The following is a 25782-nucleotide window of genomic DNA, read 5'->3' as shown; positions in this document are numbered from 1 at the left end:
TATTAGGTATTTATGGGAAGAATGCCTGCATGCATGGTAAGCCAGATTCTTGAGAATCTTTGGAGTTGGGCCTAATGGGAGCAAATTCAATCTTTGCTGTTTAGCTGTATGACTTTAGGCAAGATACATACCGTCACTAAGCATTCGTTTGTTAAATGGCAGTAATAAAATCCACATTAAAGTTGTTGTGAGAATTAACTGAGCTGATGAATTTGAAGTACTAGACCCAGAGTAGGACCCAGATAAATGCTAGCTGACTGTCCCCTTGGATTAGATGGCATCCAGAGTAGCAAGAACATAGGTTTTAGGAGCTACTGTAAGGAGGACATTTAGGAAGCTCATCAGATTTTCTTAGACACCTTGGTGTCTTCAGAGCCTGACACAGGGTCTGACTCAGGGCAGCCGCCCTGCACGTGTTGGCACTTTGTTCGCATTGTTGTCAGTGCTCTGGGTAAGTCATGACCCTGGGCGCTTCCAGGCACAGGCTCTCAACGAGGCTGCATGGCCAATGGAGATGGTGTACAGAGTGGAAAGAAAGTGGATTGGAAGTTTGGGATCCCAACTCTCCCAGGGTCAAGTTACTTAACCTTTCTGAGCTTAGTATTCTCATCTGAGTGAGGGATGAAATAGCATATGCAAAGGCACTTGATATTCTCGTCTCAGTGGAACCCCCTCAGCAATCCTGGGAGGTGGGCATTGCCATCTACACTTATAGAAGAAATGAGATTCAGAGAGTTGAAGTGAATTGTTTGTCCATGGAAATAGCAGAACTGGAGTTCAAGCCAATTCCTTTAACCTCAAGGCCATCATCTTTCCCTTCTTAACCCAAGAGAACATTTCTTGGGTGCTTACTAGGTGCCAGCTACTATGCTCAGTATTTCCACATTTTCTCACTGGGTGTTTAGGTCCCACCTGGAGATGTTAGTGAGTCTCTTCGGAGCACCCACAGGGTGAACTTCCCCTGACACTTGAGAAAGTCATTCTTCACTTGGGAAGATGGCTCGTTTTGAGCACCTGGCTTTGGACAAGATACACGAGGCGCAGTGAGAGGAGGAGATACCCGTCCAGATAGTCGTATCCTCTCCTCAGCCTTGACCATCACCAAGGAATGGATGTGTGTATCTTGGTCAGAAGACAGCACCAGCTGTTAGACTATCATGCCAGTGCCCACAAGCTGGTGGCCCTCAGGCCTTCCCCAGCCCCCACACTTGTTCTGTTGCATTGCAAGTGTTTTAAAAATGAACTCCCTGCTAATATTTAAATCAGGGACTTTTACATTAAAAACATGCAATTTAAGATTTTTGGTTTGTCTTGAGGGATTGGATAATATGGCAACCCTGGACTCATATTCTCCCAGGCAACCCACTAGCACTACATAATGGTTACTTCCTTTAGGTAGAGCCAAAGTTCTCCCGTCCACCAGAGTCCCCAGGAGGCCCCCTTCACTCCCTTACCTCCCTCCATAGAGTAGCTTAAATTAATATCCAATATCCCATCCATAGTTTATATTAATAATAACACACCTGAGAGAATTCCTGAGTTGTTTCTTGCTGGTTGTCTTACTTTAGTAGGGCTGCCACAACAAAGCAGCACAAACAACAGAACTTTCTTGACTTCCAGCTCTGGAGGCTAAAAGTCCAAAATCCAGGTGTCATCAGGGCCATGTTTCAGTCAAAGTCCATAGGGAAGAACGTGGTCCAGGCCTCTTCTAGCTTCTGATGGTTTGCTGGTTGTCGGTGGCTTTCTCTGCTGTAGTCTTCATGCTACCAGGCTGCTGTAACAAAGCACTGCAAACTAGTTGGCTTAAACAACAGAAATTTTTTGTCCCACAGTTCTAGAGGCTAAAAGTCAAAAATCAAGGCATAGGCAGGGCTGTGCTTCCTCTTAAAGGGAAGAATCCACTCCATGCCTCTCCCTTGGCTTCTGGTGGGTGACTGGCAAGCCATGTGTTTTTTGGCCTGTCGCCGTGTGACTTGAACTCTCCCTCTGTCACATGGCCAGCTTGCTCACACGCACACATGCGTGCGCTCTCTCTGTCTCTCACTTACTAACTGTGTCCAAATTTCCTCTGCTTATAAGGACCCCAGTCATATTTGGTTAAGGGCCCACCCTCAACCAGTTTGTCCTCATCTTAACTACTACTATCTTCAAAGATCCTTTTTCTAAACAGGATCACATTCACGAGGACCGGGGTTCAGGATTTGAACATAACTTCTGGGGGATGCAATTCAATCCAGAGCACTGATGATGTCTTTTTTTCCCTCCTCCCCAGTCTGTGATTGCAGTGGGAAGTCCAGGCAATGCATCTTTGAGCAGGAACTTCATAGACAGACAGGAAATGGATTCCGCTGTCTCAACTGCAGTGACAACACTGACGGCATTCACTGCGAGAGGTGCAAGGAAGGGTTCTACCGACAGAGAGAACGAGACCGCTGTTTGCCCTGCAATTGTAACTCCAAAGGTAGCTGGAAAAAAGGGGAAAGGGACTGGGATTGAGGAGAAGGAGGGAGGGGAGGGAGACTCAGGCAAGCCAGCCAAGAGGGAGGAGTCCTGGCACAACTGGGAATCGCCTAAACACTGTTTTTGTTTTATGTGTTTTGGTTTTTTTAGCAATTCCAATCTGAAAGGAAATGTGCTTATTTTTCTGGTGGCCACCTTCTGTATTTTTGAGTGTGGGTTGGTGGAACCAGTTCGTGTCTTTAGGGCACATTGGCTTTAATTCTACTATTGAAGTCAGGTTATTACTTTTCCAGGCATTTGGCAGTATTTGACCCAGGGGCAAAGGAAGCTGTACTCTTCCAGTGATGATTCTTTGTATCTGTAACTATTCCTTGACAAACTCTTGAAAAATAAAGGATTAGAAAGATCTTCTTCTGGCATTATGCAAGGTGCAAGCAATATAAAGTAGAACTAGTGGAAAAAGTACAATTGGCAGAGTAGAGCCTTTCATGGGGTTGTTAACAAGACAAAATAAAGTAACAAATAGAAAGCACCTAGCAGAGTGGTTGGTTCATAGAAGGGAGAGGTTTTTTTGTTTTGTTTTGTTTTTTGTTTTTTAGTAAAAGTATCCTGCCCAGTGCTGTATTCATAAATGGCAGGATGTGCTTGTGCACACAGATGCACACATACTACCACATTCATCACGGGCAGCCAGTTAAGATGTTAGTAAATATGAAGAGAGAGAGGTAGTGCTGTAAACAAGTCAAGATTTTTTAGACTGCCTTGTGTATTATCTTGCTTGGCACTATTTGTTTCTTCTCTTTGCTAGAAAATGTTTGATAGTGTAATATGACAAAAATTAATCCACCTAAAAAGTATAGAGCCTTATTGCATGACAATGACTCATGTAGCTCTGTGGAACCAATTCATAGCAGCTGCTGAAAGAATCTAAAAATGAGCAAATTTTATTCCTGTCATGAGTCACTGGTAAAGTGTGTCAGGGAGCCCTATAGAAAACTATGGTGGCCCCATAGTGATACAGATCAATATCCCAGCAGTCTTTCCCAGAATCACTTAGTTTGCTGTTGCTCTGTGGCTTGAGTCAGATTGGCTTGTCTTTGTGGCATAGAATTAGCATCCCGAATCTATTGGGTTTAGCAATTCTCCCTATGAATCAAAGAAGTCAAAGGAAAGTTATTCTACTTTAATGGGCATTTAATCTCTCCAAAGAGTCCATATCCCCCTAGGTTACTCAGCTTTGTTGTGAGTCACTGGAGTTGGGTCATCTAAGCAAAATGGTCCCGGAGAATGTAATTAGAAATCTAATTTGCTCAGCGGGGAAGCCTGGCCTGAAGTCAAAGTTATTGGTCTCAGAGAAGACAAGGAACCAGCTGCCTAGCAAAGAGAGACGGGGTGGTAAAGGATTTACCATCCTGTCTCTCTTTTTCACTGTGTAGTCCATTGCTCACCCAGTAACAATAAGCCTGGCTGTCTTTTTATATAGGGATAGATATCCCAGACTAAGCATGAAAGGAAGCAGTGTGGCCCAATGAATTGTATTTTATATGATAGTTAACATGTATTATGTGTTTACCCTGTGCCAGGCACTTTTCTAGCTGCCTTTCATCCAGTAATTAATTTAATCTTCACAAACAACCTTAAGAGGAGGGCACTATTATTATTTCCATTTTACAAATGAGGTAGCAGAGGCTTAGGGAAATAAGTGAGGGAAGTTGCCCAGGCAAGATTACAGTGCTAAGTGGCAGAACAAGGGTTCAAGTCTGGGTTTGCTAACATCAAAAGATGCAGAATATATTGGGAGAAAGTGTGGGTTTTGGAGCCAGACAGTCTAGGTTCAAATCTTGGCACTACCACTACCGCTGGGCCACTCTGCCATGTTCCTTTAACTCTTCCTTTCCTCGAGTGTGAAAGGGCGATCATTCTAGTTATGCCACAGGATCACTATGAGGATAAAATGATGTTTGGTAAGCATTTGGCAGGCAACTCAACACATGGTAGTTGATGTCGGTGTTTTTCCTATTAGGAGAGAGGTCAGGGTCCCAATCAACAGGAACACTGACTTTTTAAAAAATTGCATTCCAGCTTAGAAAGAAGACTTATAGAGGCCATATATTTGGTCTAAAACTATTTATTTGACAACCCCAGCAAAGAGTTTAAACATCTTGAGTAGTTTAATATCTGTTTTCCCATAAAGTCCTCACGTTGGCAGTGATTATTTTTTAATGGTGGGGAAACTGAGGCCTAGAAAAGTGAATGAATGGCTCAACATCTCCTAGCAATGTGATTGCAAGAGATAAATTGTAATCACTTCTTACAGAAAACAGTTTCTGCTTGTTTCTTCAATAAGGAAAAAAAAAAAAAAATCAGAACAGTGTTCCTTTGTCCCCAAAAGCAGACCGTTAAGTGTCCAGGGTTTAAGATCTAGATAATACTACATACTTTTCTGGATAATTCTATATATGTCCATACTGGAAAAGTATAGGCATATACTATGTCTTTTTCAATTCTCATAGCAACCCTTATGCATTAACATCCCCTCCACGTCGCAGAGATGAAGAAACTGAAGGTTGAGGATCTGACCTGCTCAGGTTGAGTAGCAGTTTAGTGGCAGAAGGTATTTCCACTGTGTCATGCTGTCCTGACTACAAGTCAGCTACACAAATCACTAAATCAGTGACTTAAATTAAATTCCCTTTGCGATTTCTCAATCTCCTCATCACCCAGGGAATATTTTTCATTTTAACATGATAACTTGACCAGGAAATTTATTGTATATTTACTTTCAAATGCAAAACACTGTCTCTTACAAAAACACTGTCTTTCCACAGATGGCAAATTAAGCCAACAGCATTAACAATCACCAACGTGGTCACAGGTTTTCAATTTCATGTCAATTTCTCATAACTATTGCAACTAGGCTTATTTTTGGATAATGACTTCGTGGGCTCAGCAACAAGACTGAGTTATCTTGAACTCTCATAACCACATATTGAAATCCTGATAGCCTTTTGTGGATAATTTGAAGATTACTGGGTATGTGTATACTTTTTCCTCATGACACCTAAATGCCGAACCCAAAAGCCCTCCTTCATTCTCATCTTGTTTAAATGCTCTGTTGCCTTAGACCCTGAAAACTATCCCACCCTCCTTCTCCTCAAACCCTACTCAGTCCTAGACATGTGTGAGGACATCAATGATATTGGACTTATTCTCTCAATTTCATTTAATTTTTTTTGCATATCTATGACCCTGATTGTGGGATACTCAAATTATAACATTTGAGTTATCATTGAAAACAAGTCTTTAAATGCAAGTGTCTATCTTTTTAAAAGGGTTCTCAAAAGAAAGCAAACTCTCTTGGTTTAAATTTTAAATATTAACCCTTGTAGAATGCCTTCCTGAATCTTCCAATGCCTGTAGACCTTATGTACATAAGCCCTGAAATTGCTTACTGGGACACAATCTTAAAACAGGAAGCTACTCTTCAATCTGTTCTTTAAATACAATTCCTTTAAAGTTGCTCATGGTGCAGGAGTTAGGACAGGTGTGTTTTATTATAGTGAGGCACTTTGAAAACCCAGTGCTATCATTTTGGTAGCTTTGGAACTTGAAACCAATTAGTCATGTTCACAGTTAGCATCTGTAAATGTTTCCAAGTCAACTTTACAAGACTTTAAGGGGCCTGGGTGATATAATTACATTTTTTGAGCAACTACTCTGTGAGACACTGAGTTAGGCACTTGATACATCTTAGCTCAAAGTCCTACAACAGCTCTTCAAAGTATTTGTTGTTATTCCCATTGTTAAAAAGTGAAGAGTAAGTGATTTGCCCAAGGACACATAGCTAATAAGTGACTGAGCTGGTATTTAAATTGAAAAAAAAGAAGCCCAGGCTGTTTTCATATCCCCCGGCTTCCTCCAAAGCAGTATTTTCTAGATGATGTCTTCCTATGTCAAATAATGTTTAGAAACACTGGCATTAAAATATTAAACAAGCTTAATGCCTATTAATGTACTATTATGTTAGAAATCTCTGAAAGATATAGTATATACCATTTCTCAAACTCTTTTGAACATGGAATGCTTATTTTCATGGGATGACTGATATCATCTCTCAGAAGTATTCCAGAGAATATCATTTGGGGCTATATGGGCCAAAGCAAAGTACAATCGTCTCCATCTTAGAATAATAATTTATTAATGAAAAACTACTGCAGGAAGAGTTTTCTTAAGTTGAAAACATAATTACCATTAATTAGAATAAAAAAGATATTTGAGTGAGTCCTCAAGTCATCATGCATTTATGTTAAAAACAATCAAATTTTATTAAGGTGAGACTGCATCTATGGTCAATATTAGTTATCATTAGCTAATTCTACAAGGACTTTTCCTTCCTGTTGCTGGCTGCTGACTCTTCATAGAGCTGAAATCGTGCCAGCCTCTTAAATGCTGAACCCACTAGCCCCTCTTCATTCTCATCTTGTTTAAACGCTCTGTCGCCTTAGACCCTGAAAACTATCCCACTCTCCTTCTCCCCAAACCCTACTCAGAACTTTCCTCCCTTGGCTTCCTTGGCTTTACCCTCGCTTGAGACTTCTTTCCTCTCCAATCACCCTTTTCCTTAATCAATGAAGTTCATTTCTCTCTGCGGCGCTTCTCCCTCCCCTCTCTAGCTGCGTCCAGAGTGAGCTCACTCATGCTCTCACTTCCTAGTTACCCTCTGGGCTGAGGGCTCCTAGGTCTTCATTCCCAGCTTCTTTCTTGATCCCCAGCTGAGTATTTCCACCTTGGCATGACACTGGAAACTTGAACTCACTATGCTCAAAACTAAACTCATTATCCTCTCTGATGTTTCAACCTCAGATCCTGCTCCACCTTTTGCCTTCCCTGCTTTGGTAAACAGCATCACGTCCGTCTAGCTGCATGCTCTGGAACAGGGCGTCATCCATGTACTCTCCCCTCCCTCATTATCCATCTTCCAAGAGTCCCCAAAGTCTGTTAACTCCACGTCCACAATGCCTCTCTCACAGTATCTCGCTCCACTTCTCAAGGGGACTTCTCTGATCCAGGCTGTCCTGTCATGGTGAGATGACCTTTAATGAGAGCCTCCCAGCCTTCCCCTCTCCAAGCCTCCTGCATATTGCTCTAGAGTTGTCTTTCTGAACTGCAGGTCCAACGTGTCAGCGCCTGTCTAAACCAACTGTTAGCTGCCCGTCGTCCACAAGATACAGTTCAGTCTCCGCAGCACACGGCATAAAAGCCTTTTAAAGGCACAAAACTGATGCGTTGATTGATGTGAATTGGATCTACTGGTGATTTAAAAATTCTTTCTAGATAAAGGATTAAAAAATATATATAGCAATTGCTTAATGTTCTGTGAGCATCATAAATTATGGATAGTCTAATTATCACAAACATTTGAAATATTTGGATTATTTTCTAATTCTGCCAGCCCCAGGGAAATTATAAAAGAGGTAAGGTGGACCTCTGGCCACCCTCTGCCCCATCTTTGGGCTTCCTCCTAGCACTTTCCAGAGTTGCCCCTTTCTCTTCCTTGGCCTGCAGGCATTCATTCAGCAGATATTTCCAGGCATCCTCTCTGTGCTGGGCACTGGGGTAAAATAAGAAGCAAACATAAGCTAAGATAATCATAAATAAAGAAAGTAAACCAGGGCTAAGTACTGGAGTCAGGGTGGGCTGGACAGTTTAAATATAGGAGCCAGACTTCTCTGGCTCTCTTCAGAAAGTAATATTTCAGCAGGGCCTGAGTGCCGAGAATAAGCCAACCAGGGGAAGTTAGGGGAAAGAGCATTACGAGCTGAGGGAGCATCAAGGGCAGATGCCCCAAGGAGGGAAGCAGTTGAGGACATTCTAGGCACTGGAAGGACCCCCACATAGCTGGGACTCAGTGAGGTCAGAGAGGTAGGAGACCTGAAAACCATGCAAGGAGTTTTCAGTTTATTCTACTTATAGTGGGGAGCCCCCAGAAGACATTAACAGATGAGTAACATGATCTAATTGGAATTTTAAAAGGAGTGCCCTGGCTTCTATATGGAGAGGAAGGAATGGAGGCAGGGTCCCCGTGAGAGAAGCGAGTGGCTTGCACTGGGGTGGTGGAAGGAAAGGTGGGCAGAAGTGGCGGTTGTGATCCTGAATACCTCTTATCTTTCACTGACACAGTCTGAGGGGACCCATTTACAAATAAAAGCATGTCTACAAGTAAGAGCTTGTCTATAAAGGAATTAATCATGGGCAAGTACTCTAGTGCACAAAACCAGGTCAGATGCACATGTCCTTCAAGTCTGGACACGGAGTGATGCTCCAAAGTTGAGACTTTCTAGCACCCCAGGCATGTACAGATATTTTTGGTTAAGAGGACTTTTGGTGCTCTTAAAAATCACCACCCCCTCTTTGCTGCGTCTATTGTGAGAATGAAGACAATTCTCAGCAACCAGACTGTCGACATTCCAGAAAATGTCAACATCATGCTGCAGGGATGCACCGAGGAACCCTGTGAAAGGGCTTCAATCACATCAGTGTATAACTCATTCTACTCGGGAAGAAAAAGAAGAGGCTTCGGGTTGACAAATGGCGGGGAAATAGAATGGAGCTGACTACAGTTCTCACCATCTATAGTCACATACAGAACATGACCAAGGGTGTGACACTGGGCTTCTGTTACAAGATGTGTGCTCACTTCCCTATCAACATTGTTATTCAGGCGAGTGGGACTCTGGCTGAAATTCGAAATTTCTTGGGTGAAAAATACATCCGCAGGATTCAGATGAGGCCAGGTGTTGCTTGTTTAGTACCTCAAGCCCAAAAAGATGAGTTAATTCTTGAGGGAAATGACATTGAACTTGCATCAAATTTAGCTGCTTTGATGCAGCAATTAAAAACAAGAATATAAGTACATTTTGGGATGTGTCCCTGCAAAAGGAACAGTTCAGCAGGCTGATGAATAAGATCTAAGAGTTGTGCAGCAATGGACACAAGATGCCAGATCTATCTATGATTTTAAAGATGCAATAAAATTCATCTGTTAAAAAAAACAATCACACCATACAAGCATTGGATCTTAAAAGATGGCTTTTGCCTGCTAGAAAAAAGAGAGAATGTTGCTCATCTTCTGATAAAAACTCCCTTCCAGGAATCCAATGGGCTCATTCACAAATTTTCCTTCTTGAGATCTCAAAGATTTGAAAGACTTCCTTTAAAAAGCAGTGGACTAACTCAGCAGATGAAATCACTGCCCTCTCCCCTACATGGGACCCGACTCCCAGGGGTGTAAATCTCCCTGGCAACTCAGGATATGACCCCGGGGATGAATCTGGACCCGGCATCGTGGGATTGAGAACATCTTCTTGACCAAAAGGAAGAAGAGAAATGAAATGAAATGAAATAAAGCTTCAGTGGCTGAAAGATTTCAAATGGAGTTGAGAGGTCACTCTGGTGGGCATTCTTATGCACTATATAGATAACCCTTTTTAGGTTTTAATGTATTGGAATAGCTAGAAGTAAATACCTGAAACTATCACACTGCAGCCCAGTAGCCTTGACTCTTGAAGACAATTATATAGCAATGTAGCTTATGTGGGGTGACAGTATGATTGTGAAAGCCTTGTGGATCACACTCCCTTTATCCAGTGTATGGATGGTTGAGTAGAAAAATGGGGACAAAAACTACATGAAAAATAGGGTGAGATGGGGGGGGAATGATTTGGGTGTTCTCTTTTACTTTTATTTTTTATTCTAATTTTTATTCTTTCTGGTGTAAGGAAAATGTTCAAAATTAGATTGGGGTGATGAATGCACAACTATATGATGGTACTGTGAACAGTTGATAGTACACCATGGATGATTGTATAGTGTGTGAATATATCTCAAAAAAACTGGATTTTTTAAAAAAAGCTGTGGACTGCCCCCACTTAAAGTCAGAACAGATATAGAAATAAAAATACTTTTATGAATCATTTCCATTTCTTTCCTTCCCTAGTGGGAAGACATTATGAAATGATTGCTGAAGGGAGCAGGCGATGGTCATTCCTTAGTCTTTATGGAGCCCCCATAGAGTGACAGTTTGCTTCCTAATGTGGTATCAGTTAAACATTTCCTTTCTTCTCTTTTCCTCCTTGCTGGTTTTCAGGTTCTCTTAGTGCCCAATGTGACAACTCTGGACGGTGCAGCTGTAAGCCGGGTGTGACGGGAGACAGGTGTGACCGCTGTCTGCCAGGCTTCCACACGCTCACTGCTGCTGGGTGCACCCGAGACCAGAGACTATCGTAAGCACCTGCAAGCACCTCCTGCTGCGATTAATGCTGATAATGCTAATTAGATGGACATTAGCCACAACTTACATTTACTGAGCATTTGCTGTGTGCCAAACACTCTTCTAAGTATTTTATGTCCCTAATTAGTTTGGATTATTAATGTACTCATTTTAAAGGTAGGAAACTTAAGCCATGAGATGTTAAGTAATTTGCCCAGTGTTACTGGTGAGGGTGGACCTAATATTCAAGCCCAGAGTTTTGGCTCCAGAACCCATACTCTTCACCCTGCCTGATTCTTGTCTCCCTTTCGATGAATTGGGATGGAGGTAAAGAATCCTTCAAAGACTAACTTGGGACCTGTTTTGACCCAAATACATTTGGAGGTGAAAGAACTTTTCTGCAGAATCTTGGTCCTCTTTAGTTTGGAGCATCTTCTATCCCTCCTCAAATTCTTTTTTGGAAGAAGATGGAATATGTGTTATAAATTACTTAATCAACTCATGGAGATGGAGGGCGGGCTTTGCTATGATAGTGGCTTGAGTCAGTAAACTACAGGGCAAGTTGACAGCTGCCTGGTTTGTTTGAAGGGGAAGAGAGCGAGATAAGGCTGAAAATGTAGATTGGAAGCAGGTTACCAAGAGCCTGGGGAGCTGAGGCTGTGGGGTACATAATGCTCATAGCTTTTAACCAAGGAAATGTTGTGAATGGAGGATGAGAGTGAGTGAGAGGATGAGTAAAAGCTTGGAGGTTGTCTTATCATGATGCACCCCCAATGCCTAGAGCGGCACAAGGCACGTGGAGGTTCCCCTACAGCTGGCCCGATGCTTTAGTGCACTGTTTGTTCACATACCTGCCCCTGCCTCTCGACTCCTAGACAGCAGGGGCTATTTCCTTGTTCCCTTATTATCCCCAGTGCTTCAGGCCCAGTAAATGCTGATTGTATGTCCAGATGAATTGTACCGAGGGGCTAAGATAACGAGGAGGCCGTGGGAATTGAAAGGTGAGGCCCGGGAAAGGAATCTGGCCATAGCTGATAGGACTTGATGTCCAATTGGATGAGGAGTGTGAGGGAGGGAGGAGAAAAGGGCGCCTGTTGCTGGGCAGGATTTGGGTAGGGCATAGAGCAGTGAGTGGAGGAGCAGATCAGTACAGAAAAGACAACAAGCTTGGGCACATGATAGATACGTATGACCATGAGCAAAACAAGTAACAGAGACCAGTGCTGTATGAGACAAAGATATTGTGCCAGAATTAAATCAGTATTAAATGAAAGCCCTGATTCCTTCATTAAGAAAGTCTTACTGGCAAAAAAAAAAAAAAAAAAAGGCAACCTAACCCAGCAATTGTACTCCCAGGTATGTAGCCAAGAGAAATGGAAACATATGTCCATGCAAAAACATGTACACAGATGTTCACAGCAGCATTATTCATAGTAGCCAAAAAGTGGAAACAACTGATTAATGGATAAACAAAACATGGCCTGTCCATCCAATGAAATATTATTTGGCTATAAGAGGTATGCAGTTCATTGGATGAACCTTGAAAACATTATGCTAAGTGAAAGAAGCCAGTCACAAAAAACTATATATTACATGATCCTATTTATAAGAAATGTCCAGAATATGCAAATCTATGGAGACAGAAAGTAGATTAGTGGTTGTCCAGGTCTAGGGAGGGGCTTGGCGGAAAGTAGGGAGTGACTGCTAAAGAGTCCAGGGTTTCTTTCTGAGGTGATGAGAATGTTCTAAAATTGATTGTGGTGATGGTTGCACAACTCAATGAATATACTAAAAACTATTAAATTGTCCACTTCAAATTGATGAGTCGCATGGTAATTGAATTATATCACAAGAAAGGTGTTACCAAAAAAAGAACTAAACAGATTAAAATAGCAAGTAGAATCAATCATGATAAAAGCAGACATCATTGAATTAAATTGAGAAACAAATGATAAATTTTTAAAAATGTCAACTGAACCAAACAGTCAACCATACCAAACTAAACGGTTTAGTGATGAGCTTATTTACATCCTGGTGCAAGCTCCACCTCTCTTCAGGGTTGGGGAGCAAAGAGCTCCTGGATCAGCTGACCTGTAGACCACACCTGCAGAGCACTGGTGTAGACAATTTAGTGCTTAAAGGGTCCAAGAGAGATCAGTATCAACAGGGACAGCTAGAAGAGGCCTCACTGATGGAAGATGAGAGGTGAATGATTTGCCCAGTTTGGTGACATTTGCTGGTGGGCAGTTGATCTTTATGTTTCAGTTGCGAAGCATTTGGAAACACATCCCTAATTTTTTTTTCTTCTTCCCCAGAGACTCCACATGTGACTGTGACCCGGCTGGCATCACGGGGCCCTGTGACGCAGGTCGTTGTGTCTGCAAGCCGGCTGTCACCGGAGAACGCTGTGACAGGTCTGTGTGACAGAAGCCCCTTGGCAATTAGCGAGAGAATTAATCCTCTGAGTAGAATTCGAGAGAAGGGATATCTAAGAAACATTGAAGACCTTCTTCTTGCCCTCTGTCCTCAAAAAACTAGGCTTTTAATATTTTTTTAATATACAGCTGAGCCCCCAAATCTCATTGGCTTCTGGAATTCTGCTCTGGGCTTCCTTTCTTTGTTCACGGTGGCGGAGGTCCAGGGCCCCAGTGATCCCCTCGCCAGCTGGCTCCCGACCCCAGGTCTTGGATACACGTTGGTATGCAATAATGCAGGCATGTGACTCAGATGTGTCCCAGGAGAGGAATGGCTTAATTGCACATGTCGGGTAAAATCCTTGAAAGAAGGAATATCACGGCATATGGCCATATATAACCATCATGTACAGTAAAGGAACCGCCCTAGGGATGGGATGGTGCTTACATGCACACACACGAACTGGAGACGAGGTAAGAGCTAGCTGGGCCCCGGTCCATGTTGGGGCAGGTGGAACAGTGAGGAGAGAGTCACCCTCGGTTACTGTTCAGTTTTAAGTACAGACCGTGCTCTGACTTAAAACTCTTCCCTCACCTGAGATTGTTGTGAGATAAGGAGTGTGACATCAGCCCCAGAGATAATGTCTCCCTCCTTCGTTCCTTAAAAGTATTCTTTTAAAAGAAAGTAGTTCTTTGGCACCTTGCCAGTCACTTAGCCCTGGGCAAGGGAAATGCCAGATACATTTCTAACTTGTGTTTTCAGGGGTTCTTTGCTGCTGAGGGGAAGGTAGAGGAAAAACAGCTTATTTTACGTGTTGAAAGAGGAGTCAGTTTGAAAACCTTGTTAATTTCATAATATAACATCAAAAACCATATAAAACAAATATTGGCATCTCTAATGATAAGAAAAAGAGCTCTGCTAAAAATTCACCATCCCAATTATAAACCCCTCCCTCCTCCCTAGAAGTAACCACTATTCTGATGATTTTATGAATCACGTCTTTGCTTTTCTTTATAATTACCGAGTGCATCCCTAAATGTCAGTTTTAGTTTTGCCTGTTTCCCTTCTCTTGCCTTCTCTGCCCTGCTTTTCCCTTCCCTTCTTTTCCCTTCCCCTCCCCATTGAAACCATGGTAATTTTTTAAACCTTTCTCTGTAGAGAAAAAACAATGCTTGTTTATTTTGAACTGTTTTCTGAAGCATCTGCTGTTCACAGCATACATGCTTTTCTGTGGTTTTGTACAACAAACATCCCAGACATGTGACCTGTTGGTTAAGACCACATGGTTCAGAGGCAGATGTACCTGAGTTTGAATCTTACCTCATCCACTCACCAGCAATATGACCTTGAGAAAGTTTCTTAACCCCTCTGGCCTCCATTTGCTCACTTAAGAAAATTGGAAATAAAATCCCTTGTCTCATAGGGTTGTAGTGAGAAGTAAATGAGAGGGTATTTATGAGGTGCCTGGCATGTCGTAAGTGCTGAATGAATGAACACTGAAACTAACCTTAGTTCGTGTATGGAAAGATCTGCTGGGATTTGGGTGGGATGGGAGGAAACAAGTCCTCACCAGCTTCCCTGCCCTCTTCTCTGTGGCCCCAGGGTCTAGGAGTTGTCTAGCAGTTGTGAGCATCAGAGAGGCCCCAGTAGACTGGAGCTGGAGCAGAGGTAGAACAACAGCCTACCATTTTCTTTTGTAGTCATCCTTCCTTGTCATATCTTCACCTGCCCTTTTCCCTGTGGGTCAGAGCCCGAGTCCACGTGACAGGGGCAGTGACGGAGACCTAGAGATCTTGTGGGGATCAGGACAATTTAGTAAGTCCTGAGGCTGGAGCATTTGTTTCACCTTCCTTGGCCCCCTTCCCTCTCTTTTGTCCTTCATTAAACACTTTCTGTAGGGCTGGTCTAACTCTTCAGATCTGCCCTACCTCTCTCATGGCTGTCTGACCTCCCCTCAATTCCTCATCAGTTCCCAGTCCAAGGATGGGTCAGTCATTTAGTTTCCAGACCACAGGACAAATGTGATTCTGCTCTACCAGAGGCAGAGCAAGCGAAGGTTCCTCAGGTGCTCTCATTTGGGGGGTGGTGGGCTGCAATTGTCCATCAGGTGGTCTGTGAGTGGGGCTGGTCTGTGAAAGTTGGTATTTCCCTCCTCTGGGAGTACGTAGGGCCTGGTGGGAGAGAGAGTGGAAAGGAGGCTGAATCATCATGTTCTCTGTGTGGAGTAAGGAGTAGCTGATAATACCCTGATTTCTAAAACCCCGCTGCAGGTGTCGCCCAGGTTACTATCACTTGGATGTGGGAAACCCTGAGGGCTGTACCCAGTGTTTTTGCTATGGGCACTCAGCCAGCTGCCGCAGCTCTGCAGATTTCAGTGTGCATAGGATCACCTCTACCTTTGATCAAGGTAAAGTGTTCGGTTTTTTAGGTTTTTGTTTTCTAACTTTCTCAAAGAGCTTTGTGCTCTTTGAGAAAGAGCCTCCACCCTCCTACCCATAGGATGGGATTCTTCAATCATCTTTATCAACTCTCAAAATGTACATTATTCTGTCAGGAAAATAAGTCATACCCTACTGCCTTGAAAAAAAGTTCTAGCTAAACAGTTTACTCATACCAGAGTAAGAATAATTTAAACGAATAACTGAAATGAAAGCAGATCTTTATCTCCCTGCATTTCCTGTACTTATATATTTCAAAATCACAAACGAATTATTCTTTTGGATTGGGAAGTTTATGAGAGTCTTCCTGGAGTTCACATTCATTAATAATACTGCTTTCACATACACCAAATGAGTTCATTTAGATGAATTTAGTTAGCAAACTACAAAACACTATGAAAATATTGGGAATTTATATTATTTCAACTATACGTCAAGTTTTTGACCATTGGACCCTCTCACCTCATTGAGGCCAGACCTTGATTGTGTAACTGCAATAAAAATACAAATTACAGGCAGGTGCAAATGTGCTTCCTTATCAGGATTCCTCATCAGATTTAAGGATGAGAAGACAAAGCATCTGGGTGGGGTGGGATTGGGTGAAGTTGAGACCCAAGAAAAGAAGTACACTGGGAATTTTGAGGTTTGTACTTGAATGTGGAAATATTAAGAAAATCTCACTACTCACCCCTAAGACTCCTGGGCAAGTCTTGCCTTATGTAACTCAATAGACGATGAGGGTTTGTTCTGAATGCAGTGGTTTTATTTGTGTTCCAGATGTTGATGGCTGGAAGGCTGTCCAAAGAAATGGGTCTCCTGCAAAGCTCCAGTGGTCCCAGCGCCACCGGGATGTGTTTAGCTCAGCACGACGATCGGATCCTGTCTATTTTGTGGCTCCTGGTACATAAGAGATAACTTTTCCTAGAGAAGTCACCTTAAAAGACCAGGAAATAAGGATAGAAAATGGAATTAGAAAATGTGAAAAACATATCACTTATTGCTCAGGGCAACATTATCTCTAGAAAAGAGGGCTTAAACCCTCTGGTTTAAACTGGATATCCTTGGTTAAACTCAGTCCTAGGTTCCTATTTTAACCAAATGGGAAGCTTCTAGAATGCCCAGAAAGCATGCTCAGTAGAAATTCAAATGTGGTTAAATCTGTGGATATATTGAGAAATGGATGGAAAAGCAAAAACAAAGCATTTCTTAAAGCTTTCAACATTTTTCAGTTAAATATATATGTTAGTAGTATGTATTGGGAAAAGCTCTAGCTGGAATTCTAATCCTGGTTCATACACTTAACTAATAGGTGATTCCTGGGCAAGCTGTTCTCTTAACTTCTCTGAATTTCAGTTCTCTCATTTGTAAAATGTAAATAATAATGCCTACCTCCAAGAATTATTGCCATCAGATGTGATGATGTTTGTGGAGGCACTTCATAAATTGTAAAGCACTGTCCAGCCAAGGGCACTCTTGCTCACATACCTGGGATCTTCACACATCACTTTGTCATAAGAACCATGCTATGAATCATCTAATAGATGGAATTGCTTATAATGAGGTCCTTTTTTTAAGCATTTCAATAATCCTCCTGTATCCAACAGTGGTTTGGGGCAGGGTGGTAGGTGGGTTTCATAGGTCTCTAACAGAAATTGCCAACATTAAAGCAAACTTGCTCACTCATTGCTTCTCTAATTTCACAACTGATGTCAATCTTTTAAAATTCTATTTCACAGCCAAATTTCTTGGGAACCAACAGGTGAGCTATGGGCAAAGTCTGTCTTTTGACTACCGTGTCGACAGGGGAGGCCGACACCCATCACCCCACGACGTGGTTCTGGAAGGTGCTGGTCTGCGGATCACGGCTCCCTTACTGCCACTTGGCAAGACACTGCCTTGTGGGATCACCAAGACTTACACCTTCAGGTAAAAAGAGAACATAAGTGGGTCAAATAGAGCAAGCTGTGATCAAGGTCCAGCTCTTAGTGCATTCACTCAGTCAGTATTCATTCATTCAACAAGATTTTTTGAGCACCTGCTATATGCCAGACATGGTCAAAACGTGATTCCTGCCCTCAAGCAGCGGATGGGCTAATGGGAGAGAAAGAGAAACAGGTGGTAGTGCAGCATCTTTAGTGGAAGAGGGAGGCAAGGTAGACACAGCTAGTTTGAACACATGTAGAAAGTCCAACTGTTCCACAATGGGGTGGTCGAAGAAAGCTTCCCAGAAGACATGACAAATGTGAAGAGACACTCTCTATGAAAGTGAAAGGGGAGAAAGGTTAACAAGGCAGAGAAAATATTATGCTTGAGGAAGTTTCATGCACTTAGGAACTTCCAAGTAGTTGAGCATGAGTGGAGCGTGGAGTGGAGGAGAGGAATAGAGTGAGAGATAAGGTGAGAGAGAGGGTTGGGGTGAGATCATGGAAGGCCTGTCTGTGTCTGAGGAGCCTGCACGTTATCTTGTAGAATAGGGATGCTTAAAGGTGTGTACAGAGAAGTCAGGGAAGGGAGAGTACCTCCTGTGCACTCAGTACAGCATTAGAGGCTGGGACAGCAAGAGGAAGACACATGGTCTTTGTTCTCTAAGAGCTTATGGTCTAGTAGGAATTATAACATGTCAAAAAGCAAGCATATGATGGGATAATAACTGCTTCAGTAGTTGTGCTTGTTCATGAGGTATTGGGAAGATAGGAAATTGCAGCAAACTCTGACTGGAGGAGTCAGGACAAGCTTCACAGAGGAGGCAGTCAGTAGGCTGAGAATGAAAGGATTCACAGGGCTATCCCAGGGAGAAAAGAGAGAGGACAATCTACAAATGGGAAACAGCATATGCAGATGTGTGAGGATGTAGAAAAGCATAAGGCAGGAGGGAACAGACAAGCAATTCTTAGGGCTGGAACACAGCATGTATAGAGGAGATGGACAGATGAGGTTGAAAAAGGCTGGTAAGCGACCCATGATGGAGGGCCTTGTATGTCACATCAAGGTGGGTAGATCCTTTCAATGCCTGCATGATGATGGAATGCCATTGAAACACTGTAAGTGGCGAAGTGACGGGATCAGGTGTGAATGCTAGTTGCAAACACTGACACGATCAGGTGTGAATGCTAGGTGCAAACACTGTGATGTGATCAGGTGTGAATGCTAGATGTGAACACTGGGCCAAGGATGTTTTAGGGAGAACCCTTAACAGGACCTTCGGAGTATATTTGCAGTGGTTCAAGTGGGGGTTGTTGGGAGCCAACCTCAGGGCAGAGGTAGTGGGAATGGAGAGAAGAAGATCCGCAATACACATACAAGGTGTGTACTTAGATAACTGAGAGCTACTTAGTGTAATCATGCACCCAGGCAGCACTCCTACCTGGAGTACCCATTCCCACTTTCTTGGTTTGGTGAACTTACTCTCTGGGATTCAGTTTCCATGTTCCTCCTTTGTATTAGCCTCCTCAGAAGTCCAGGTCAAGTTGCAGACACCTCTTGTGCATTTCTGGGGCATCCTCTCCACACATTTGTTAGAGCACTCCCTGTGATGTGCTGTAATTATTTGTTTTCCCACCTGCCTCCCCTGCTGGACTCTGATCCCCTCACCCTGGCTGGCTTGGTACCCTCTTGCCTAACACAGTGTTTGGCACAAACTTTTGTTTCATGAACCAGTGAATGAAATGAAAGGGGTGCAGTTGTTCCTGGAAGACATATTTCAGTAAAAAATATGTATAGATATATATATTATTTTTAAAAATGGAACAGAGGTTGATGTTATGATAGAGTGATGCACTAGCATGCCCAATAAGCAAGTGTCAGGTGTGGACAATGTAGAAGGTGGAATCTGACTTTTGGAAGGAGTTTGTGAAATACGCCCCTATAACAAACACGTCATTTAAGCGTCAAGACCAAAATCGAATCGTAGCTCTTTAGGATCAGAGCCTCTTAAACTCAGAGCTGTTTCTGAAACGAGGTTTTGCATGGCCAAGAATAGAAAGTGGTCTCTGATGACTTAGAGCACGTCCCTTGGGATGCCATCCATCACGCCCTGTGGAGCTTGCCCTCCAACGGAGTGAGAAAGCTCCCAGTGCCTTCATAGGTGGCCACTGGTCCTTCGCCTGCCTCTGGACAGGACTGTGGAGGACCTCAGCTACTGCCAGCTCCTCAGGCATGACTTGTACTGGGTAGGGATGTAGTGAGAGTTGGATGTTTAAAGTTTTTCATTTTGTAGGTTAAATGAACATCCAAGCAGTAACTGGAGCCCACAGCTGAGTTATTTTGAATATCGAAGGTTACTGCGGAACCTCACAGCCCTCCGGATCCGAGCTACGTATGGAGAATACAGTAAGTGACCAAGAGAAACTCATTTCTCTCTTCTTGGGTTTTAGTCTAATTTGTTTCAGCTCCCTGTTAAGGTGGTGATAGTCCTCAAGTAAGGAGATAAACCACTTAATGGTTTTGATTTAGAGTCTTTTGTGTAATCTGTATTTTTCCATTCTAGAAGTTAAAAAGGAATAAGTCTCTAAAAAGAGGTCAGCACCAATGCAGAATGCATGATGCTACCTGCTAAAAGGTTCTCTGAGTTTAGAAGATTAAAGCTGACTATCTGAAGAAGATAATCTACAACCAATAAGCAGGGTTCCTTAATTAGGAAATGGCCTTTACATCACAGCCTTATTTATTCCTTGAGTAGCTTTTCCTTTTGGGATTTTACATGGTGCTGCCATGTTGACATCATTCCATAGACTGTTAATTCCTTTTTATGAACTTGTTGTATTGGGCTCTCCTAATCCCAGTCAGTATTATTAAATCAGAGCTCCATAAGCTTTTCAGCTGGCATACATCATTTCTGTGTTACTGATGGAGAGACTAGATCAGGGAAGACAAAAATGTGTTTACTAACTGTTTATTGAAGCCTTACTGTGTGCCAGGCATATTGTAATACATCTATCACCTTACTTAAGTTTTGTAACAAACATAGGAGGCAGATACAACTGTTACCTATTTTCTACAGTCGAAGAAACAAGGCATGGAGAGGTTATGTGACTTTCCCAATTCCCACAGTTGATAAGGTTGGAACCAGAATTTAACCCCCAATTTTTCTGACTCTAGAGCCTATTCTCACCTGTTCTACTTCTCCACGGGGCATAATGAGTGAACCCCACCTGTCTGTGATAGGCAGTTAAAAATAAAACCCCCAAAGAGGACTGACTTTAGATCTTTAGTCCTCACCACTTGCCACTTCCAACCTGTCCTCTCTCTATCATCACAGGTACTGGGTTCATTGACAACGTGACCCTGATCTCAGCCCGCCCCGTCTCTGGAGCCCCAGCCCCCTGGGTTGAACAATGTGTCTGTCCTGTTGGGTACAAGGGGCAGTTCTGCCAAGAATGCACTTCCGGATACAAAAGAGATTCAGCCAAGCTGGGGCCTTTTGGCACCTGTAGTCCATGCAACTGCCCAGGGGGAGGGGCCTGCGATCCAGACACAGGTGAGTGAAATGACACCTGGGCCAGGGGGCCTGGGCTGCAGCCAGGGGACTGGGGTCTCCCATGGAAGAGGAGAGCCGTGCAAGAGAGACTCTGCCTCCACTCATTCTGGAGATGGGAGAGGATTAAGGAAAGTAGGGCTGGAGTCAGGGAAGGTGGACACGGTGCTTTATTACACTAAATCCTTTTCATTGTAGAAATGCCACCAGGTTGTGAGAAAGGTGTTGGATTACAGGAAATGGCTGTCAGGATTCAGTGCGGGGTGGGGGAGTTGGTGTTGGGTTACAAGGGTTGTATGGGGGAGATCAAAGGCAATGTCAGGGCCTAAATGAATGTGCCGACAGATGGTGTCAGTCCACGGAGGACAGGGGACAGGTGTTAGGTTATGGTCAGTAAAGTAAGTGTATGTCCACTTAGCATGGGAGGTGAGGATGGGATTCAGCGTCACGGCCCTCGTTTAGTGTTGGCACTGGGCAAAGGTGTGCAGAGGCTTTGGGAAAGGCTTCAGAAAGGAAGGCTCTGAACTACAAGCTCCAACTCCCACGCATCATCCATCGTAATGGAAATGTCTTGTCTTATCCTGCTCATTTCTCTGCCCCTCCATTCTTCCTCTGTCTCCCAGGGGATTGTTACTCAGGGGATGAAAATCCTGACATTCAGTGTGCTGACTGCCCCATTGGCTTCTACAATGATCCGCACGACCCCCGCAGCTGCAAGCCGTGCCCTTGCCACAATGGGTTCAGCTGCTCAGTGATGCCCGAGACAGAGGAGGTGGTGTGCAACAACTGCCCCCCGGGGGTCACTGGTAAGGCCGCGTCTTCCTGTCCCCACGCCCTGAATTTGTGCAGATAGCTCCTACTCCAAGGAATTTCTAGGAAATTACAATTACTTAGGGTTAATCTAAATGTCCTCCTTCTAAAGATAAGAATATTGCAGGTGTCCAAGAGGTGAAGTGGCTTGAGCAGGGGCAGAATGCACAGTTATAGGAGGAAAGATAAAAAGCTGTTTTCAGGGGGTTCTAATTAACAGATGAAGAAAAGCTTTCAGACCAAATGCATGGCCTAACTAAGTTTCCGTAAAGAAACCAAGGTAAAGAAGGCAAACTTAGTGACCATGTACATTTCAGTCTCCATCTGCTGGTCAGGTGAAAGAATTCATTCTTCGTCAGCATCCTTGGCGATAGTGCTCTAAATCTTAGCACTTGTGTGGAGCTGCTGACTTCTTCCCAGCCAGCTAGTTACCTGGCAGGAAGCCTCCTAGCTGTGCTGCCGGGTCTAAGATTGTGTCCCACTCTGACATGAGAGAGCCAGCCCCTGCCATGCTTGCGTGCTCCTGAGAGTGTTGTTCTAGGGCCGTGGGGTAGAGGGTGGGGGGTGGGAGTGTGTTTCCCTGGCTCTCCTAGAGGGTGACTTGCTACTTTCAGCCTCTGCATCTGGTCTTGCTGCCAATGGATGATAACTCAGGCTTGGCCATTTGTTCCTTCCCAGGTGCCCGCTGCGAGCTCTGTGCTGAAGGCTACTTTGGGGACCCCTTTGGGGAACGTGGCCCAGTGAGGCCCTGTCAGCCCTGTCAGTGCAACAACAACGTGGACCCCAGCGCGTTGGGGAACTGCGACCAGCTGACAGGCCAGTGTTTGAAGTGCATCCACAACACGGCCGGCTTCCACTGCGACCAGTGCAAAGCAGGCTACTTTGGGGATCCTTTGGCTCCCAACCCAGTGGACAAGTGTCGATGTAGGACTGTGTCCCGGACAGGCTATGTGTGTGTGTGTGTGTGTGTGTGTGAGTGTGTATGTCCATGTAAGCTCACTAATCAGCCAGTTATCATCTTGATGTTTCTTTGGTTTCTCTGACTAATCAGACCTGTGAACAGACTGGACCTTTTGCCCATCTAAGGCCTCAAGACCAGTTTAGCCTAGAGCAGAGCCAAAGGATCCCGAATGGGTTAAAGCTGGGTGGAAGAAGTGAAAAAGGTCAGGTTTACATTCCTAAGTGGAAGAGGAGATAGAAGGGGGCGGGGTGTCCCATGCCCAATCCTGAGGCTGACAGTCAGGGGAGTGGCTGCCAAACCTGTCGTGGGAGCGTAATAAATGACTGGCATGTAGGCCTGAACCAACTGAAGCAGGGAGGGAAATGGGCTGTAAAGTCATTGAAGAGACCCTCTCAGGAAGTCAGTGTAATTGATGAATAGAAAGGTAATAGTCAAATGTTATCCGAAGGAGACTTGACTTCAAAGAAGCAGCTTTCCTGCAGCATTCCTGAGTGCTGCTTCAGATCAAAGCATGGATGTGCTGCTCAGTCCTCCGGCTCAGCTCTCCTTTCAAACCTCTTCATAAGTTATATTCTCGAGGCAAGTTCAGTCTAGAGGAGACTCACCCCTCGGTCACAAAGGCCCCAGATTGGCCCTGGCACTTAGAATCTGGAAAGCTTTAGTATAAGATCCAGAGTGGTTCTGAGAAACTAGCTTGGAAGAGTTCTGGTTTCCTAGGATGCCCAGAGGTTGACAAGGAGCCCCAAGCTCCCGATCACAAGAGAGTCTCCAACCCGGAAATGTCTGAGGACCGATATACAGCCTGGGGCATGAATCCCTTGGGGACTCCTAGGCCAGACCAGCCCTGTCCCCAACCTAGGGGTCAGCAGTGATGTGTTGAAAAGCACTCCACAATAGGGAGAGCCCACACTTGACGTCAACAGTACTGAGTTCAAGTTTTGGGAACATACCTATTGCATTATGTTGAATATGCAAATTAATCTCACTGAGCCTCACTTTCTTCATATGCACAAATAATATTTAACTCAAGGTGGTTGCAAAGACAAAATAGCATATGAGAAAGCATGTTTTCAACTTTCTGTATAATTCTAGCTATAATGTGCTATTAATAGGAATTTCACTGGCTTTAGACCATGTATTTCTTTACTTAACTATCTGTTATCAAGCACACCTGTGTACCAATGTGGAGTTAGATTCTTTGGTTATAATGATAACTAAGACGTTCTAATAAGGGAAGACACACAAATATGTATGCAAATAACTACAGTACAATTAGATATGTGGTAATATTATGGACAGAGTGTTTTGTGAGCACTGAAGATAGAGCAACATAAGGGACTCATTGTAACCCCTTTACCCACTGTTAAATCCTCAGTACCTGGAATAGAACCTGTCACTTAGTAGATGCTCAATCACTTTTCTGCATTTCTTATATCAGAAGCAGCATAGCAGAATGAAAAGAGTGTTAGCATTGAAGTCAGACCCACCCAAGTTCATATTGCAGCTTGCCATTTATTTGCTGTGTGAACTTGGGCAATTTACTCAACCTCCCTGAGCCCACATTCTTCATCTTTAAAATGGGAGAAGATGTCTACATTCACAATGCCTGGCACGTAATAGAGCCAACATTATTTCTCTGTGAGCAAAGTCAGTGTGCCTGCAGAGTATCTAACAGGCTTACAATTAAGGAGAGGAGGAAAATGAGTGTCAGAAAGGAGGGACTGTTGACCTTCATCCACACCCACCAAGCAAACTTGCCTGATGACTCCTAGGACCTATCTTCTTTAAGAATGTGTTTAGAAACGTAACAAGAGATGAAAACCACACAAGATGAACCGACAAGGGCAAAGAAGGATTGTTTTCCACTGGTGACTTGACCATCTTCCTTTCATCTTTGTCATACCTCCTGATACTGAAGTTAGCTTGGTGTGAATGCTCCCTGTCTGTCTCTTGTCTCTAGCATGCAACTGCAACCCGGCAGGCTCAGAGCCTGTGGAGTGTAGAAGAGATGGGAGCTGTGTCTGCAAGCCAGGATTTGGGGGCCTCAGCTGTGAGCTCGCAGCATTAACCAGTTGTCCAGCCTGCTATGATCAAGTGAAGATTCAGGTGTGCACATCTGGCGGAGCCTCCTCCCCCATCTTCTCTCCCCCATCCCTCCCCCACCACCTCCTCAAGAATTTTGTAATCTCCTAGGTGGTCCTCTCATAGATCTAAGGCTGTGCTCCTCTCCTGGAAGTGAGGCTGTGGTGGTGGTGAATTTTCCTTCCTTTCAACATCGCTGTATTAAAAACAATTGCTGCATCATAGTAATCATACTTCATATTTATGTCTGATGTACACCATTTTCAAAACTCCTTTTGCAGATGCTATCCCATTTGGTACTGATGATAATATAGTCAAGTGGGGAGGAAAATCATTCTCACCTTAGTTTTAGATGAGCAAACAAAGCCTCAGAAAATTTGTAATTTTTCACAGTCACATGGCCAGGTGGAACTGGGAATCCCACCCATGTTCCATGACTCTGAGTTCAGGGATCGTTTTACTATATTATTGAACCTTGTGGCTGGACTTTTTCCAAGAGATGTCTGGTGGGGGGAGACAAAGAAAAAAACATGAAAATGTAAATGGTAAGAGGAGTCCAGAAGGTGTCAAGGCTGGTCAGACAAGAATGGCCTCCAGAAATTCCTCATTCCAAATTCCAGAGAAAAACAAACTTCTTATTATTAATATTTCACTGGGGTGAGGAGTACGGGAGGAAAAGGCCCAAGCAGAACCCCAAATGTACAGCAAACTCAACCTGTTTTTTTATTTGTCTAATTAACAAACCTTCTGTGACCCTTTCTCTGCCAGGCACTGTTCCAAGTACTTGAAAAATATTAATTTAGCCCATGTAATAGCTGTATGAAGTAGAAGTAGTAGTATCCCCATTTTATGGGTGGAAAAAGTGAATGCCCAA

At 43.6% G+C, this 25782-nt stretch overlaps 1 protein-coding gene across 2 annotated transcripts in view; it reads left to right on the top strand.

Moving 5' to 3' along the window:
• The window catches only part of LAMC2 (laminin subunit gamma 2), a 56959-nt gene that overhangs the window by 17826 nt on the left and 13351 nt on the right, over positions 1-25782 (top strand). For both annotated transcript variants that reach the window (XM_037825197.1, XM_037825196.1), the window contains exons 2-12: positions 2273-2461; positions 10607-10742; positions 13045-13143; positions 15415-15551; positions 16360-16482; positions 17319-17508; positions 19799-19911; positions 20840-21058; positions 21679-21861; positions 22544-22789; positions 24787-24932. In XM_037825197.1, the coding sequence (XP_037681125.1) occupies positions 2273-2461; positions 10607-10742; positions 13045-13143; positions 15415-15551; positions 16360-16482; positions 17319-17508; positions 19799-19911; positions 20840-21058; positions 21679-21861; positions 22544-22789; positions 24787-24932 (1781 nt within the window). The remainder of the gene's footprint in view (positions 1-2272; positions 2462-10606; positions 10743-13044; positions 13144-15414; positions 15552-16359; positions 16483-17318; positions 17509-19798; positions 19912-20839; positions 21059-21678; positions 21862-22543; positions 22790-24786; positions 24933-25782) is intronic.

This window comes from Choloepus didactylus, chromosome 2 (genome assembly GCF_015220235.1).
Source record: "Choloepus didactylus isolate mChoDid1 chromosome 2, mChoDid1.pri, whole genome shotgun sequence".
Taxonomy (NCBI): Eukaryota; Metazoa; Chordata; class Mammalia; order Pilosa; family Megalonychidae; genus Choloepus; species Choloepus didactylus.
Note: the sequence above shows the minus strand (reverse complement) of the source record. Positions and strands in the feature narration are given on the sequence as shown.